This window comes from Venturia canescens, chromosome 10 (genome assembly GCF_019457755.1).
Source record: "Venturia canescens isolate UGA chromosome 10, ASM1945775v1, whole genome shotgun sequence".
In the NCBI taxonomy this organism is placed as follows: Eukaryota; Metazoa; Arthropoda; class Insecta; order Hymenoptera; family Ichneumonidae; genus Venturia; species Venturia canescens.
Genome location: NC_057430.1, coordinates 11726465 through 11746502, shown reverse-complemented (window position 1 = coordinate 11746502; position 20038 = coordinate 11726465). Strand labels below are relative to the sequence as shown.

The window sequence follows — 20038 nt, the reverse complement described above, 5'->3', positions numbered from 1 at the left end:
AATGCTACCATCCTCGTACGCGACCGGGATTGCCACCATTCTTGATGCCCCCCCTCTACCGCCTTCTCTCTTTCTCTGTCCCAGTGATTTTCCGCACTCTCGAAGCTTCCTTTCGTCGCGCTGTGCACGACGAGTTGCTCGTAAAGCCAGCCCTCATCTTGATATGCATTTGTCTTCGTCGGTGAGCTTCTTCCACATTTCGCAGCAGTTTCGCCGTAGAGCTCAACCGCGAAACTTGTACACCAGCCCAAACCTTTTAATAATCCTCTACAGTTTGCGATACCAATCGACGCGAGGGAGGAAAGACATTTTTCTTACGATCAAATATAACACGAGGAGGGTGGATTATATTGTAAATCCGGTTTATAAAGCTTCGGGACTCCGTGATACACGCCGGTTTATTGGAACATTGGCAAATGAGGGGAACGCTTTAGGATTATGATGCTCTAGTGGAAGGCTTTACTTCGAATTTATACGTTACCAGACCTTCAGAGTGATTATGTAGAAATTGGATATCTCACCTGCAACAGAAAATGGAGAAAAAAAGATAATTAACTTCGAGAGCTTTTCAACTTCGATATACGATTGACTTACTAATTAAATATTATGCGTATAGCCTGACACGACTGCCAAAGAAATATCAGTTAAGTATACACGCCGCCTTTGGAGAAACGATTAATGAAACCCCGCGGAGGGAATCGAGCTATCAAATTTTAACGTTCACTCTCGACTCGCCTTTTTTTCCGTGTGATCTTCACTCTCGACCCTGTATACAAGTCACTTTATATATAGGTAAAGAGATATGAAAAGCTCACAGTCTCGGGGTCGCCGTATCGTCGACGCATTAGCAAATATCTACAGGTTGTCGACACGAGGCTTCATAGCCGTATACGCGGCCAGGTTTGCTCGAAGCCGTCGTGCTTGCGTGTTTCCCAAGAATTCCTTCACCCCCCCCCCCCCCCCCGAACCCTTTTATACTCCCGTTTTCCAACGGGTTAGCCAACCTCGAAGCCGCATACTTACTCTCTTTTCAGACTCTATTTGTACATGCATACTTCATCGAGGCTCGTCGGCGCAGAGACTTTACCTGTTAGGTAATTCGTTTCTCGTCTTTATTGCGGCTTTCGCGAGAGAAGCCAAATGAGCTTGGGACAGTGCGGCGCGGCAAAAGTGGAAACCAAGAATGAGAAGGGAGAGAGAGAAAGAGGTAAAGAATAAGAGGAATGGGGAAAAGCTTTTATCAACACGAAAGTGCGGTTGAAGTAAGTTGACAGGAGAAAGCATGCACCAACTATTATAACTCCGCAGGCTCAATAAGCCCGGACTGGCTCCGAGCCTCGGCACCCGCAGCGGGCCATAATCATATAACTCAATAACCAACTGATGCAAGCCCACAGTGCATTCAATAAAGCCTGACATTTGCACTGTTCGAATTAACGAAGTACGAAAAGGGGAAATCACGTGGCCTCGGGATTTACCAAAATATTTTACCACATTCGTATTATATATTTTGCTCAAAGCTCTCTCCTCTCTTTCCTGTTCCGTTTTCTTAGCTCACTTTCGTGTATCCTTCCTCGTTTCAACTTCAATTTACTTCGAATTTCCGCTACCCCACCGTGGATCCCTTAGCGTCTCGGCTGTAGCGCTTTCTCTCTCTCTCTCTCTCCCTTTCGCTCGGCTTCCTTCCTTCTTCGTTCCCACCTTTCCGAGTCTTGTTCCGAGGAAAATTTCCTCAATCTCACTCTCGTCGCTCACCCTCCTCTGCGTCACAAAACTTCTGCGTCTCACGACTAACCCCCCCTCTCACTCTCTTTCCCTCCCCCAATTTCCTTGACTACCTCTAGTGCCTTTGCGCGTTTATTTCAACTCCTTGTACTCTCTGACTCAATCCACTTCCTTCCCCTTCTCACTAACTCCGAGACATCCCAACAAACATCTTGATTATAGCCGTGAAAGACGCCCCGACGACGGACTACCAGATTCGACTCGAAGTCTTCTCTCCAAAGCTCTTAGGCCTCTCTAATTTCGCATCTCGCTTATTTCCCTCTCTCTTTCATCCAACACCCAGTTATTCCAACTTTCGTCTCGCAACCCCTTCTCTCTCAGCGGAATACCCAGCCTCGCGTGTAGAGCATTTATTTAAACTGGATTGATTTGCACGCGGAGATAAAATCTTGTCAGTCCGAGGCTAATATTTGTCGTCGAATATCGATTTTCTAACGTTCAATTCGATGAAAAAACTTGCCAAAAAAGCTTGGCGAATGTAAAAAATGCTTCCAAAAATGTCCAACTTTGAAATTTCAATATTTTTACATACTTTCTTCGGTAGCGTTCCTAACTGGCTCGAGAAAGAAAATAAGCTCAACGCAGTGGCAGAATTGTATTCAACAAATTGGGCGAAATGAATGAAAAATTTTCTAACTGAGGCAGTTGAATAAATTCGCTGGTTCTCGATTGGATCGATTTTAGCTCAGAGTTTACTTCGCGTCCTCTTTTCTTCGTTTATTTCTCTCGCGTATTCTTCGGAGCTCACCAATCAAAGTGTCTTTTTCGATAGAGGAATGAGGAATGGATGATGGAGAGAATCGTCTTGGGTGTTTCCTCGGTTTTCCGAAGACTCTCTCTCTCTCTCACCGGGAGCCGAAGCCAAACTGAGTTCGTGCGCGTCTCACTGATGCTGCAACCAACCGAATATTTGCATCCGAAATTAATGCCTTTCTATTTCGCCCGAATTAAATGCAAGTTTGCATAAAGAAACGACGATTTATTCGTTTATTCTCTGGGTCGGTCTCCTATCTTTATTCTTATTTTTCCATTTGCCTTTCTTCTCGCCTCGCCTTTGAAAACTCTCTGGCGGTGTCGCCGAAGCCCGGTCTCCGGTCCGCGAAGAAACGACGACAAAGAAAACCCAATGCCCCCTTCCATCGTTTTATTCCTCTTAGTACTCGTCACGCTTTTCAACCACCACAAACACCTTTGCAATCTACGTTGAAGCCTGTTATCGCGCGTCCATGAAAAACGACGCTCAACCATTTTTTCCGATCCCCTGTCCTTTCTTCTGTTTTTCCCCAACATTTCGATATCTCTCCCCCTAATTTCCGGTCTTTTTATCACTGCGTTAATTTGCATTGTCTGAGTGTGGCGTGCTTTGCGACGTTGCACGCCTAATTTCTAACTTACGATCGTTCAACTTCGTCTTTTGTCATTCGAAAACAATTCTATATAGTTTTCGTCCCTCCCAAATGTATAACCTCGTCAATCATTGATCCATCGCAGCCTATTTTGAGATTTAAATTGCTCGAAGCCTTTTCAACCCCCCAAGAAGAAAGCTGAGGATCAATTGACTTCGTTTTAGTCTCGAAGCAGTTGCCTGCTCCCCCCACATTGGTAATTTGTAGTGAAATCGAACGGATTTGAGAAGGCTTCTGAGCTCAAGGGACGAAGGCCTCGTGGCGTTGCTGGGAGGGGTGCATTTGCGAAGAGTAGCCGTGCTAGTGACGGGCGAAATCGCTGGGCTCAGCAGCTGTAGAATGTGTCGGGAGGAGAGTGCACGGAGTGATACCATTCGCTCCTTCTTTCTCGTTGTTTTTTCTTCTCTCTTTTCGAGACTCTGGTTAGTACACAGAGTGGAGCAACAAGCGGAGCAAGCGTTGGGGGATGAATGAGTTCGTTTTAAAGCAACGTCGAGAGCGATCTGAATGACCAATCAGGCGTCCTGGCTGCGTGGAATCAGCTACCTTGCTGTTTACACGTGGAAAGGGAAGAGAGCAAGAGATAAAAAGTGAAAGAGAAGAGAACGAGCGGCGAAAATACGTTTGCGTTGATTCCATTTTCTTCGCGTTGCTTTTACTCGTCATTTGTGTCGCGCAGTTTCTACAGGTTCGCACGGACAGATGCGGCATTAATCAATTCTCGGATGCAACTCTTGGGTTCCATAAAAAAAAAAGAAAAAAGAAATTGCATATAAAAATAATAATATTATTTATAGTAACAGGAGTTATTGAGAGGGCATGTCCCAAGAAACTTTCATCATCGAGCGTCGTTAAAAGCCTGCTCGTAAAACCCGCGACACACGGTCCGTCATAAAAAAATGTCTACTGGGCTACATTTCAGATCAAATCTTTCCCGCCAAGAATGCGGCCTGTTGCTCGGGGGGGAAAGAAAAAAAGCAGCGTTTCTCGTCTCCTTAACGAGGTGTCCCACATTTGGCAATTTGTCGCCGGCACGTCAGCTCGGTCCAGCTTATGTTTTTACGAGTTTAATAATAATAATAAAAAATTTTTAAAATCAAGAGAACGAGAATAAATGAACGACGAGGTTTTGCTGCAGGAATGCGCTCGCGGTTGGGCGCCATTAAAAAAAACTCTGTCGGGGTTTTGTCGGTCGCAAAAGCCGCTCCGTGCTGGATAAGCCCGGAAAAACCTAACACATTTTTCGCCCAACTCTCGAGGCCACGTTTTTCACGAACGCGCGATGGAGAAATTACGGTGTGTTTTCATACACGGAGCAACTGCTCCACCGTCCCCTTCCCCCCGGCCCTTTTTCCTAACGAAAACTCTTCGAGACGCGACCAACGCGAAAGCCACCTTCCTCGTCCTCCTTCTCCTCACCCCCCACTCTTACCTCCCGCAAAACCTCACCCTTTATCCCTCTCTTCCAGACTGTAATTTATTACGAACTCTCATTACTTTTTATTTCATTTTTCCTCGTTAGCGAATGTACGGAAAGTATCCCTTTCCTCCTTGCCACCCTCTCACCTCCTTCTAAACCTCTTCCTCGTTTATTTCGCGTCCCGAACCCCTCCGCGACTCTTTCGAGCAATTCTGTTGCTTCTGGACCAAACTTTCTTTCCCCGCGTTTTCCATACGATCCTTCTCTCTTCCTCGGGTTTTTTTTTCACTTGAGAAAAGATGCGGAGACCGCTTTTTTCGTGACGTTATTTTGCCTCGTGCCATCTAACAATCTCGCATAAACTTTTACACTCGGTCGCGTTATTATTTTTTATTTATTTTTATATGAGAGTTCAGCGCTGTGGAAAATGCTCGGTTTAATAACGAATTTGAGGTCAATGATCGTTGAGACAGTGAAACTGCATTGATTGGGAAAACATATTTGGTTGCTTAATGAATTTGAACTATTTCATGGGATTAACTTTGTTTTCCATACGACGAGGATAATCGAAAAATAAAAATCGTTTTCCGCAACTGCATGAACAATGTTTGGAAATATTCATTAGAATTTGGCAGCATCGAAAAAATGGAATCGAGGGTTACATTACGAGGTGAAATAGTTGTAAGTTGCGGAGGATTTCAATAAATAGTCGATCGTTTCGTAATAGACTGATGAAGGAATTCAGTATGCCGGTGATGGAAACTAGAATGGTGAGCGTTTCCAATAACGTGCGAGTTCGGAGGATGTGGCACGTCCAGTTTAATCGATCATCGAGGGAGACTATCAGAAAGCCGCAAATGCTTGTGAGACGCGATCAAAGTTGTCCCATGTCGAGGCAGGGAGAGGAGAGGAGAGCGGAGGGGAGAGGAAGAAGCGTACTGGACAATTGTTGAAAGGGGTTGGAAAACGCGTTGTCCACGTGGAATGCGACCGCCATTGGTCGATCGGTTTCTCAATTCCAGAATTCCGATCGAATTTTCTACTCTCTCTCGCTTCGCTCCAGTCTTGGGCGAATGATTCTCGTATCTCTTGGCGCGCGCTGTGTGCCGGGGCAATATAATCCATTCGGGGCCCTGGGAGAATCGTATGGAACTCGAGTGGAGAGAAGGAGAATCGAAAAGTCCAAAGCAATTCTTCGTCCAGTTGGGCGGCGATCTCGTATCTCGCACAAATATTCGTGATATAACGCTCCTCCTCGATGAAGCACCAGAATTTCCTATCGGGGATAGTATTAAGGGGAGAATGAAATATCGGATCAGGAAATTGAGTGCTATATTCATTTTCCAGGCCTCCAAGATCCGAAACTAATTTATAAGAGATTCCAATCTTCCGCTTTAGCGTGCAAACGCATATTTGAGGTTATTAAAATCAGCGAAATTTTACTTCCTTATTTCCTGCCTATTTTTTCAAGGCAGTCCGAAGGAAAGGAAAGAGAGAGAGAGAGAGAGAGGAAAGGGTTGAACAACAGCTCCGGATAATGTAATGCAAGCTTCTGGGTATTGAGCAAAGCGTCGAAACGCCCAGAATCGTTAAGGTCGTACTTAACGAGCGACCAGGTAACTTGGCCTCGATGTATAAAACTTTTCCTCCGCTCTGATACGAGAGCGTACACACAGAATGTTTTATATATACACGTATAGATATATAAATGGAATATAACCTTCCCGAACCCATAATTCGACTTTCGTACCTAGAGAAAGAGAGAGAGAGAGAGAGAAAGTCTGAAGCTTGTTAAAGTTGGATTATAAAATAGTGCCCGAGGCCCAGCAGCGCATGTTATATAACGACTTTTGCCAGATGAAACTCTCCGGCTGTACTTCTCCTTTTTCCTGCGCCCCTTCCTCCTCGCTCAATTCAACTTTGTATATGTGTGATTCTATTCTTAAACGATAAATATAGCATGAATGATGCGGTGCGAGGCAGAGCAGTTGAAATTTATTTAAACGAGAGCAATCACTTTATTACTTTTTCAAAAGCTTTCCCCTGCGCTTCGGTTTTATTAATTCGATGCTTGTAAGTCCCAATCGCACATGACACAATGCTTTTCGTCTGCATTGTGCACTTTATTGAATTATCTCAAGAAAATTAATGAAAAATTCATATTTTTAGTGCATTTTACGCTCTCTTTTTTGTCGAGATAAATATTGAGGAGGCAACGAACGTAATGAAATATAATTCGTTATTGTTTCCGAGTCATGGAAAGCAGAACGTCGATTGTTCGATAATAACTACGACGATGATGCTTCAATGAAACTGATAACAATTCGGTAATTTTCTCGATAACCGAATAACGAACAATTATTACAGAGAGCAGAACGCTCTCGTATCCTCGCGCGTAACAACTCGATTTCATTAGTAAGCTGTTACCTAAACGGGTGCATAGTTATTTGTATGTATAACAAAATATGAAATTTCTCTCTCGATAGGCTTGATAGCAAAAAGGGCACACGCGTAAATGCGTTAATGCTTACGAGAGCAGCGGGGGACGGGGGATCGTTAATTAGAGAATAAATTGTCGATGGGATTAACCAAACGGTATTTGTGAAGCTAACGAGGCGAGCGTACGCGAGATTCTCACGTGTCATCGACGAACGCCGCACGCGGGATCTCGTATCACTGAAGACTCGTCTTTGAAGTGTTCCGCGCGCGCGAGTTTCACTCGTAAATCATATTTTTTTTCTTTCCTTTTCCATTCGTTCCCTTTTTATTGAATGCACCACACACTCGAAGCTCAATGCCAACCACGAAGAAAACACGTGTTCTTACAAATAAATATAAATCACGGAGCGAATTAAGACTCAACAATAATAAAACAAACAAAGGAATAAATAATTAGACAATTGTTAACAAAATCGCTGCCATTTTTCGCCTCTCGACGCCGCCCGCTCGCGGTCTCCTTTTGTACGCAATTCACACGCTAATATCGCTATGTTTCGACGTTGTAAAACACGATTCTCAGATACAACGACGTTATTAATCACCGCTTCGTTCGCCAGAAAACCAGAAAGAAAGAGAGAGAGAGAGAGCCTCCTGCGGAGAGGGGAAAATACTCGCGCCGGTACACTGAGCAATTTATGAAACGAGTACACGCCGCTAATGTCCTTGAAATATTGCGTGTGTGCATTATATTAAACATAAATATACAGCCTCTTATCCACACAAATTTACTTGGTGTATAAATATGAATGAAATAGAATGAGCGATAAGCATATTTTTTTCCCACGTCGTTTAAAATTAACGTTTCATTTTATTAAGCAAGCGACCTAATCCAAGCTTAGTGTTTTCTTTTTAACTGTAAAATCGCACGACTCGTGTTTCTTTCGAGAAATGATGTCTGTTGCGAGAAAGTTCAGTGAGCACAACGAACATTCTGTTTTTTTAAGTTCAATCCGATTGGCTTTTCGATCTCTTCTGATTAACGTTTACCCCATGCATTTTCTTTCATTGTGTGTGCGTGCGTGACTGTGTGCTTCTTCGTTTTTCCCCCGCGTGAATCGAACGGATCGATTAATCCGCTAACGTCCGATTCCCGATCGACACTTTACGCTCTGCCACGCCATTCCGTTCACCGCGCTCTGTACACCTGACTCGTCCGACCACCGAGTTCCAATCAAGCCTGGGCAAACGTTAATTTAACGCCAAGGCTTTTCGGGAAATCCCTCCCTTTTTTTCAACTTTCTTTCTCTAAGCTGTGTGTGTATGCTTGGCCAAATTAACCCCAGATTCGTCAGGATCGTTGAGCACCGCGTTTTTGTGCACTCGTGTTTACGAAACTTCCGCAATTATTCGGATGCCGATACTAAAAAATGGACGCAGCCAATACCGCTTTCGCATGTTCGTTGCAAGCTTTTTTCTCTACTAAGTTTCTACATAAAGGTCTCGATATCAGGGCAGTATTGAAAAAACTCCCGAGAATAATGAAACGAGAATTATTTTTCTTCGACTTGTCCATCGATGTTTTTTGATGACGCTGAAGTTTCCAACGTTCGAGTCCAACGAAATGATCGAAAAAAACTCTCCAATAATTCCAGTAATTCTCCTATTTTGTTCCCTGCCAAATTTGCGATTCGTAGTTTTGCAAGCTGCACCAACGATTCGTGAAATAAAAAATTGGTGAATTAAAAACGTTTTTTTCGTTCATTTCGTTGAACTCCAACGTTGGAAACTTCAGCGTCGTTGTTTTTTGGAGGTTCCCTTCGGCGCTATTTCGTTTCGGAATATCGATATTTCTTAGTCATACCTAAATTCAATCAGCTGCTTTCTTCGATTGCGGCTCTCGAGGGGAAATGTGAATTATCCGAGTCCGTATAACCCTTCGTGACAGAGATTCCTCGCAGAAACTTGTCCAACCGGTGGGAAAGCGAGAGAGAGACAAAAAGAGAGAGCAGGGGGAGAGAACGAAGCTCGTGAAACTTAGCTCGATGCTTGGGAGTTTCTTGACGATTTTTTTTCTACATATACGTATATAGATATGCCTATTTTCCATTCGTTCAATTTTCTCATTGCCGCACTATGCCCTCCTACTCTCTCTCTCTCTCTCTCTCTAATTTCTCGGGCTCATCTTTCGCCAACAAATTAATGAGATTGCTACGCGTCTTTCGAATCTCAATGGACGTTCTTTTGCCCCTAACACGCCATCGTCTCAAAGTTCTATCTTTTAGTGGCATTCCAAACGTCGTTGGATTCTCTTCCTTTCTGAGAGAAAATATTTCCCGCTGCACCAAAGACTTTTACCCCGCACTTCACTCCCGGTTTTTCATTTTTTTGCTCATCACGTTCAGTCGTGAGAAATCGAAGAAAAACATTCGTATTCCATCGATGTCGCAGTCTCTCTCTCTCGCTCTCGACGTCTTCGAGAAAATGCCCAGAAATATATTCGCTCCATTCCTCGGGAGAGATCCATCTCTCGTAATATTTGCAATTTTATTAAAATCCCTCCTCTCCCCCCGTTCGCTCTACCTTGCCGTCGAAACCTCCAAGACTCCGGAAGTAATGAAGCTCCAATTTCGATCAATAATTAGACTGATGGAAATCGATAGAATTTAATTACTTATCCTGACATAAGACTTTCTGCTTTCTCATTTCATCTCGAGTCCGAGAAAGGAATTTGGGGTGTGGTTTTAATAAAAAAAAAAAAAAACGTCACAGAATGATATTGGAAATGGGGCGATAACGATTGAAATAATTCCTGTGTGCAGGGATGAAGGGAAATTTGAATGACGATCGTTTTCCTCCTGTCGTTGAGGACGCGAGGGCTATTTGACAACACGCGAAATGTGGATTGGTATAACACGGAGTCATAAATCGAAGCGAGCTGTCAAACTTCGAACGGGTGAAAAACAGTTTTTTCATGGACGAGGGCCGGGCGCGATGGTGATCCCGAATCCCAAAAGTATTTGTTTCCGGCTCGCCCTTTTACGCGCTCGCGCGCATTAGCGGAAAAGCTTCGGTGAGTTTTTCCGAAATGTTTGAAAAGCCTTGAGCCCTTCGGACGTTTATGCCCGAGCCAAAAGAGGGATAAAAATCGCCGCGCAGTGTGTGCAACGTGTGAAGCAGTTCCATTTGTCGATCGAAAAAGATGAAGTGGGCGGAAACACGAAAATGGAAAAAGTGAAAAAGAAGAGTGTAAGAAAGCTCAATGTAATCCGTTATTTTTCGGACGGCTGCTAGTGAAGAATGAGGAAAAGCGAGAAAGGGAGAAAGCCAGGGAGAGGAAAGTGGAAAGCAGGGAGGTTTTCAGGGTGGATAAGGCTTGAAGCATATAAATTCCACATCGAAACGAGTTTAGAATCGTCGGGTAATCCACCAGAGTGTCCTCCGGCGACGTCCGAGCTCCGCGCGAACCCGTCAAACTTTCCGTTCCAGAAGGGGATGAGATTGGGAGAGAAAAGGGCGGGGCAGAGGAGTTAAAAGGGAGCGGTATAAAAGTTGGCAAAGGGGGTAGTTTTTCGCAAAATCGTTCACGAGAACGTTTCCATATATGTGGTAAAGAAGGTACGAGGGGAAAGAGAGGCACGAGTTTAAGGAAGGAGAGGAAGAGTGAGAAGAATGGGCATGAACCGAAGGAATGAGGAATACTGGATTTTGCTTTCTCTCACGAATTTCTCCTTTCCTATAACATTTTACATCAATTTCTATGTGCATTTATACGAGTGTGTGTGTGTGTGTGTGTGTGTATGTGCGTTCGTGGGAAAGAGAGTCTGTGTATAGGGTAAGGGAATCCCTGGTACTTTGGGTCTTGTCGTTCGGTTCTACGTACAATCTACACGCCAGAGCTCTCGGAGTGAAGTTACGTGCCATCCGGAATATTTTTCTGACAGGAAGAAAGGAATCTCATTAATTTGCTCCGGTGGCTCCTTCTGGTGACTAATTTTCTCTCCTCCCCCATCGCCCGGGCTCTTTCTCACGTAAAAACTTTTCGCCAACATAGAGATGCGCGAGAAATCTCATCTGCTGAAAACCTCCGAGCCTCTCGCTACACGCGACCTCGTCTGTGCGAATATGTCGAAGGAAAAAAGGGAATTGTGAGTAGGAGAAAGACCCGAGGATCATACACAATCCCTCTGGAACAATGTCTCTAAAATCCCCCGTTGAAATTCCGCAGTTTCCACTTTTGCTTCGTCTTAAAATCGAGTCGCCCAACTTTTCAATCTAATTGCAAAATTGTCTCGATCCTGCGACGACATTTTCGCGATAATGAAGCGTCGAGTTGAAAGTTAAAGTGCCGAAGAGCGTTAGAGGATCGCGGGCAATAATTTCGCGCTCAAAATTCTGTGTTTTTACACCCCGCTCGAGTAATTCGATATTAAAAATGCTGCTGCGCGATCGTGAGGAGATTTCGAAAGTAAAGAATCATCATTTCACATTTATACTCGCGGCATTATTCAGTGTATTTTTCAATGAAACTGTCACTCAATCTCCTGCCTCCGGAGGGGAGCGAGCAAAAAATAAATCTTCCTGATTGATACAAATTTTATTCGATTCGAAGCACGAATCTTCCGATACATATTTATACGTATATAATACATAAGATACACCGAGGAAAGGTAAAGAAGAAGAGAAGCAAGAAACGAATAAGAAAAGAAGGTGATGCGATCCGATGATGGAGGTCTCGGAAAAGGTCGAAAGTATTGGCATCCCTCAGTTATGCGGTCCAGGCTCAATGCCCCCTCCCCCCCCCCCCTCCCTTCCTGCCTACCGTCCTTTTTCTATCCTCTCTTCTTTTTCTTCCCCAGCCTCTCGCTCGATTGTCGGGAATCACATCGTAGCATCGACTCCTGCTGCTTTCACCGATGGTATTATTAACTCAGTGTATGTGTTTTATCATTTTTTTCCTCATTTTATTCTCCATTTATCTCTCTCTCTCTCTCCCATTTCTTCTCATCCACTTGCCCCTTTTTTCTCCTCCTCTCTCTCTCTCTCTCGTTCTCTTTCTCGCTGGCCGCAAATTCAGGCTACATTGAGCACGCTTTGCTACAACGAGATAGAACGGGAGCTGTTGAAGATGGAAAACGAGAGGAGGATGAACTGCTATGGAGAGAAAGAAGGGGAGAGAAGAAAGAGAGCGAGACTGCGATCTCCGCTCGCTGCTGAGCTCACTCGACCGGAAACTCGATTCCCTGTCGGAACAAGGTCTTACGGTTATGCTCCTGTGGAGCCTCCCATGAAACGAAGGGAGGCGGAGAGAATAAGAGCGAGAAAGAGAGGGAGAGGAACGATGGGAAAGACTGTGGAGAAAAAAAAGAGCAAAGGGATCGACACGCAACGGAGTCTCCGCTACATCGAGACTTAAAAGCTCGGATGCGGGTACTTGACGCTTGGAAAAGCAGCTCAGACCGTATAAATATGTATAGCCACGTATACGGGAGGCGATCGCAGAAAGACAACAAAATAGAGTGAGAAACCTCGTAGAAATGTTTGAAATATCGTAAACCTTCGCCCGCGCACGCAGTTGCCAGTTTTCATTAGCTTTTTTTTTCTGTCTATCGTCGCAGCATATCGATCGAAATTCACGCCTCTAATAATCGGCGCGATTCGTTTATTTTTGTCATACGATACCGAATGAAAAAAATAAAAAATAAAAAATAAACTAAGAAACGACGAGTATTCATTCGACGACCGAAGCAGGCGATCATCGCCAATGAATATTTCATTTCTTTTGATTCGTAAAAAGAACAATACAAAGCTCATGATTTAAATGGAGACAAAGATTTCCAAGAATCAATCAGGACTCTCGTGAAATAAATTCTGTACGAACGAGTGAATATCGGGATGGATATATAAAACGCGCGGTGGCTGCTTGTGCTCGGTGCCAAACGCGATTAAGCACAGGCAGTAGAATTAAGAAACAGAAGGGAACATTGGAGCCAAGACATTGCAGATGCGCTCGTGGACTTTGACGAGGGTCACGCTCTCTGTGGCAAAGAAGTAGAAGAAGAAGAAGAAGAAGAAGAAAAAGAAGAAGGAGCAGGAGGAAAAGAAGAAGACGTTGGTAGTATCTCGAGGCTCGATCGAACCTTCCACCGCGCTCGCGAGGAATCTTAATGGATCTCAGGGATTGCCGCAGGGCTATTCACGCTTTTCTCCCTTCCCTCTCTTTCTCTTCCGGACCGGTAAATATGAAGGTAATTGCACGCCTCTTGTCTCAAAGAGCTCAGGCCGGTACATCGCAACAGAAATAATAAAAAAACAAAAAAGAAACGACGACTTGGTTGTAAAAAAGAGAAGAATTCATAATGAAAATACTGGCCACTTTCCAAGAAGCCTAAACTCCCGAAAAACACGCTGAAAACCGCATAAATTTTTTAATAGCCCCTAAACGCATTTGGAAGATGCATCCTGCTCGAGCGTTCTTTTTTTCCCGTCGCTGTAACCTCGATCCATAAAAATTCCTCAAGTTAAATCGTTAAAACAAACATAAATATATAAGAATAAAAAACAAACTCTGGTAATAAGCGAATGAACGAGAGAGTTAAATATAGAAAAGAAACAAACACACGCGCGCGAGAAAAAACGAAAGAGAATGTAGGAAGTAATAAGCAAACGTTATTACCACCATCGTGCACAGCCATGATTTAATCGATGGAGTATTAAATTATTATCGGTAGCGTGCACCAGGTGGTTAATGGAGTCAGGGAAAACAAGCGAGGTACGAAGAGCAAGGATGAGATACAGCGTGTATCTGTGCACATTCGCAAGTATGAAATCCTCGAAGACAAAAGGGCCGGAATTCCATGAACGGAAATCCAGAGTTTCGATACTTAGGTCCTTTCGAGCGCGAGTGTTCTCCAACGCGAATAACTATGCGGATATTTATATGTGTCGGATACACGTAAATAGAAGAGAGCAGGTCGACGACGTCGATGTTTCGATCCGTGAGAGCGAGTAGCACCTGCCGGAACGCGCCCAGGAATGCACCGCGCAACTTTGTTTGCCTCTCTCCTCTGACATTCTCGCATTCAATGATGTTCTTTTCTTCGCTATTTTTATCTCTCGCTCGCTTCGTCAACTGTATACAGGGCTCGTCTTGAAAGCGAGATGCACCGTTAGGTCGAATACTAAATAGCGACAAGTTAAAGATCGTAAAGGTCCAATAAAATTGACTCGTTCGTGAAGAATCCAATAAATTGGACACTCAAGAATTTTCATTACTTTTTTTTTTTAAAAAAAAAAAACGTTTTTTCGTCGCAGAAATATTGAGAAAAGGTGAATTTTATTTGACACTTGACTCGAGCCCGCACGTCGGTCAATTCCAATTTCGAAGTAGTCAAGAAAATCGGGGAATAATGGCGTGTAGAAGCCAGGGGAAAAGGCTCGAGTTGAGTAAACTCTTGGTCGTGAGCCTCGTTGCGATCCCTTGAGGGGTTTGTACGCGGGGCCTCTGTGCACCTAATTGGAAAGAAATTGCATTCCTCCCTCTCGCGCGCGCGAGTGTTTCCTCGATTGAAAATCTCGCGAGGCAGAGCTTGCCCGAGGCACTTAACCTCTTGCCAAATAAATAAATAAAGCCATAATGAATAAGGAATAATAAAAATGTTCTTGGCAAGTGGAAAGGATTGAAAAAGATGTCGGAAGGAAAATGCTCGAGGAGGAGGGGTGGGAGCAGTTTGAAAAATTATCTCAGTTCCAACGCCGCGACTGCTTCTCATCGCGATCCTTTTTCGGTTTTCCTGTACGCGTGTTATATGGCATTAGAGAATACGTAGAATAAGCCTCAGACTTTTCACATGTTATACATTTTTTCAGGGCCTCTCCGTATTTCAGACTTTTCTCCTTAACCCTTTTCATCGTCCTTTTCATGCGGAATAACGAAGCAGAGAGAGAGAGAGAGGAGTGCGAGGAACGAAGAAGCGACGCGGTGAGGCACATCAGAAAAGCCTCGAGTCTCTGCGGGCGCTACGGGAAAGCTCGAGTATCCGGTTGCACATGTGTGCCAACGCGCGTGCTCGTGCTCGCCCCTGCTGGTGTGCGGCGCTGAACATTCGTGTGCAAACTAAGTGTACCGCCTGCGAATTTCGCTGTGTGAACGGGCGTTACTCTGTGAATGACTTACGGCAGTGCGCTCCAATGAGCATCAGACTTTTGCACTGAATTTGCCTACGTACGTGTGCATGCGGCCCCATACACGTTTGCGCGGCTATGAATGTAGCCTTTTCCTCGAGCATTGGCATTAGCAGGCTCCGAAGAAAGGAGGAGATTCTCCAAGGGGGAGAGAGAGAGAGAGAGAGTAAGACGAAAAGAGCAAAAGACCAAGGCATCGGAACATATAGGCCGTGTCCTCAACGTTGCTACTATAACCGCGATCAAAGGCTTCAAAGGGGCCGTGTGTTTTCTCGAATTAGGCCGTGAATACCCTCTCGCGTTCACTCTGCGGCATATTCCCTCGCATAATCTTCTCCCCCCGCTCCTCAGGCTCATCCTCTTTCTCTTTTTCCTCCTGCCAGCCTACTTTGATTAAGACGCCAAGAAAGAGCTGCTTGTTGCGTATATCTCTTCAGAGCTGTACGTTTGTCTACTCCGACGCTATAGCTGCGCTGCTGTCCGTGTATATTTATCGTCTCTACTTCTTGTATGTACTCGCTTTCAGCAGATTCGCGTCGTCCTCTCATATAACGTCCCGCACGAATCTGAGCGCCAATATAAGCCACTGTCGCTGATCCGACGAGAGGAGAAATATAATGAGAAAAGGGCCATTTTAAAAAAGTATTAGCTCTCGAGGTAGAGAGGCAATTAGTGTGAAGCAGGCCAATATTTATGATATGCTTGTGGGAAAAATCAAAAGGATAAAAAGCAGTTTCGATGTTGCTTTTACGTAGCGGAGAAAATCTTTTGAATCGGGGGTTCGGATTTTTCAAAATAATGCGCGTTGAACGTTAGCTTCTGTGTTGCTGCGTGTAATTACGAAAAACTCGTTCGAGTTTAGGGCTCAATAAGGATGGCCTGGAAACGATACTTTGACGAAAGTTCATATTTTTCTCGTCGCTGAATTTAGCGCCTGTAAAGAAAACATTTCGAGACGGGTTTGCGGGGGCGATAATAACGATTTTTCATTGGTTTTTTTGAGGAGAGAAAAACAAATGAGGAGTGGCAAGGGGATGATTCGAACGATCTTTATAAGGAAAAAAAAATGAATGAATTTGAGCGGTGAAAAGAAGAAGATGAGTGGTGCAAAACTCGTAAATTTTCTCTTAGAAACGGTGACGTTGTTGCTTCCCGGGGGTATTTACGTTTGTATAGCACGTGAATTTCACTTCCGCCTTAAAGGGCGAAAGAAGGAGTGAAAAATCTGGCTTTTACGACACGAAATAAATGCATTTATGAGGACAAGAAAAATACTGCATAAAATCGTTGGAAAAAGTAGCGAGGGCGAAAAATAAAAAAAAGTTAAAAAATTCTATGATGGGGAGTTCTGGTGGCGTGCCCTTTATACTCTTTCCCTCATCTCGTTTCATCTCCTCTTCAAGCCCTTCTCGTATAATCTGTCGCCATGACGACCCTTGTGCACTCAACCTCGCCAAAGCTCACTTTCGTATACATGTACATATAAATCTTTACAAAATCTTTTTTATCCTTGTGACAGTTGAATGCAAAGCTTGAAAATAGCCTTAGAAACAAGCCCTTTATAATAAGGAATAAGACGACGTGAGCTTTCCCTTCAAAATTCTTCATCCATAAACTTGTATAAAAAATTAAAGCAGCGCAGCTCGGCATTTCCAAACTTTTCTAGAGTCAGTTGATTTTTATTCATATCCGCTTCTTTAAAAAACCGGAGCGATACGACCCGGTTTCTTTGGACACATCGATACTTTTCAAGAATTTTTTTCGGCTATTTTTGTAGTCATTATTATACTTTTTTTTATTTGTATTTCTTTGGGAGGCTTACGCGATCTTGAAACGTTCTGACGTAACAACGCACCGCGCTGGGTGAGCGGTCATTCGGAGAAACGGGGGCGAAAGACTCGCCGGAGGGTGCGCGAGGGGAATTTCTAACTCTTCATCTTATGCTCGTTCTTTTTCTCCCTTTTTTTCATCCCTCGACGTACGTTGTTCTTTAGTAGAAAAGGACGCCGAGAGCGGGAAGTGAAATGCTCGGGAAAAGGAGGAAAAGAGTTCTATTTTCTGTCTCCCTCAAACGTTTTATTCCTTTCCGTAGTGTACGAATGAGCACGCGCTTCTTTACTCATCTTTTCTTCTCGTGGAAGGAAAAGCTGCGACTCTTTCTGCAAGAGGAGAGCGAATGACCGGTCGATAAGGCGATGTAAAAATGGCGAGAAGAAAAAGAAGAAAGAAAGAATGAGAGAAAAGATGCCTGGCGCCCTGCGGCAGATTTACGTCGCTCTCGATAAACCTCCGAGATTAAGAGTGAAAAGGATGGAAAGAAAAAAAGAGGACGGAACCATATCAAGACACACAAAACTTGTGCACACACACACACACACGCACACACCCATTTGAGCCCGCTTAATCCAGTGGGCTCATTTGATTTGAGCGAGGCAACGAATTCGTCCTGGATTTATTCCGTTAACCCCAAAACAGTTGAAGCAAACGTGACGAAATCCCCTCGCACCGTATGACCGATAGTTGGCATCGCGATCGCAGCGCCCCGCGTCAACGGCGGAGGCGTCCCCGAAGCTTTTGTGCCTCCTCGTGCTCTGCTGTTTTCGCTCGAAAAACGGGAATAAAAAAGGAAAGTTACAGGACTATCTGTAACGTTTCTTTTGCTTAATCCCTCAACGAGGTCGCCCTCGTTTTTTCTGTTGTTTTTTCCTCTTCTTTTTTCATACTATTCTTCTTCTTCTCCCTGTCGCCCTCGCGATCTCCCGCCCATTTCTGGATCTCGGGAGTAACGAAACCTTTCTTTCTACGGTTTCTCGTAGTCGCCATGTCTCGCTTAAAAGACACAGTGAAAAAGAGAGGCCGGAATAGCACGGAGAGCGAAAAAAAGAACAGCAGGACGTAGAAGAAAGGACAGTAGACTGCTAGATGGGCTCTTGCTGGCGCGTATAACGTCTCTCGGCCGCCATCGTAACGTAGTGTACGTCGTATAACGACGTCGTTACCCGAGATATACAGACGTCTTGGCCTCGACGTTCACCTATAACGCTTTCTCTCTCTCTCCCTTCGTCCCTTACTCCATTTTCAGTTGCCTTCCACTATACTTCCGTTATACTAGCAGCCTCGTGTTCGCGACACGCCTCCACCCTACGATTATAGAGCATACCAACCCTCAGGCATAACCAAGAGGTTGTGGCTTCATAAGCTGAACCTCCGCTTGCATACCTCGAGCTCACTTGCTGCTAACCCTCGCTGCTCCCTTCGAGCTCGCAAATTTTCATCCTCGCTTTATTTGCGAAGAAAAAAGACTGGGGAATTCCAACTTTTAGGATAATGATGCCCAACTGTCCAGGACAAATCTGTGTAAATCGGCATCGGATGCGAAAGCTTCGGCAGGACTTCGAGGAAGGACAACAGACTCTAGTATTAGTGAACGTTATTTTTGTTTGAAAATCTTGAGAGAGAGAGAGAGAGAGAGAGAGAGAGCAGTGAAAAAATATAGCACTCCATAATCGCCACGGGCACGACCTTACACCGTGGGCTTTTCCCGACTCTCCGCGAACCGGCGGGCCTAAAGAATCGCTCCATTAACGCGATTTATGACCTGCTTTCACTGCCCACCCAAAATAAAGTATGTATATCGCGTGTGAAAGGGGATAAAAAGGAGCGGGGGTGGAAGAGGGCGAAGAGGAGAACGAAGTGGCGAGCGTAGAGTACGCGGAGCACTCGAGCGAGCCCTCTGGCCCTCCTTCTCTCCGATACTGTATCCCCTTATCTATATTTCGTGCGTGCTGTTAAAGGGTGGCGAAATAGCGACTCGAGCTTGTGCCGAGGAGCGTTAACATTTCACCTTAAAGAAAATCTCCCGCCTCGTGTTCCTTGGGAAACTAAAAAAATCGTGTTCAAAGAGCATCCCTCGCTCTGGAAGCAGGAGAAATTAATTCAGGGGATTGGAACTCGCGGTCATGAAAACCAGGACATTGAAATTCCGGATGTGCGGTTCCTCAAAATCATCAGTTTAGAGTCAAACATCTCCCATAACGAACAATTTGGAAGGGAATCAACAAACATTTGTTGCCCACTACTTTCAAGATATTTAATATTTAAAGCGAGTACAATTTGTCACGACTCCGCGTATGCAGTTTTATTGCGACCCAACTTGGCTAATTAACGAAATTCTGTAATATTCCAGACACAAGTTGAAAATTTCTCTTATCCTTGCCAGAACATTCTACTTCCTTTTAGTATGCACATAAGCGTTGCACGAAGGTATAAGTAATGTACTAAAGCTGTATATATAAACATACGTACGTAAATTATATTGATATATCCATGTATATATTCAAAGTAAACCGCATACTCGCGGACGAGCCCCTCGAGTTGGCGCTCACCGCGGATAATGGACACGTTTCAGAGATGGTGTGTCAGAGAGACCGAGAGGGAGAGCACCGAGAAAGAAAGAGAGCGAGCGAGAGAGAGAGAGAGAGAGAGACGGAGAGTTCACTAACGTCGTACACGTATGTCTGAAACTGTGCTACGTTATGCCAGGCAACGCGGGCGAAAGTGCTCAACCCGTGAAATTGAAAGCTGTCAGGGGTTGCTGGTGGTCGTGGGCTGGTCAGCAACACACGCACACGTACCATCTCCGTCGTCGTGGTTTCCTCCAATTTTACCTTCGCAGCAGCGTACGAACAAGAGGTCTTTCACCCCTCGGATATCCACAGACATACACGAGTTTGTATATAATTTATGCAAAAACCACCTACGACGAACAGAATCGAAATCAAGGATCGTCGCTCCTCGATACAACTTT

General features: G+C 44.5%; 1 protein-coding gene across 4 annotated transcripts in view; it reads right to left on the bottom strand.

Annotated features, from left to right (window-relative positions):
- Positions 1-20038, bottom strand: part of LOC122417320 (Krueppel-like factor 6) — a 233535-nt gene that overhangs the window by 26902 nt on the left and 186595 nt on the right. For 3 of the 4 annotated variants that reach the window (XM_043430750.1, XM_043430751.1, XM_043430752.1), the window contains one exon: positions 487-521. The exons of the other annotated variant lie outside the window; for it this stretch is intronic. In XM_043430750.1, the coding sequence (XP_043286685.1) occupies positions 487-521 (35 nt within the window). The remainder of the gene's footprint in view (positions 1-486; positions 522-20038) is intronic. 4 annotated transcript variants of the gene reach the window in all.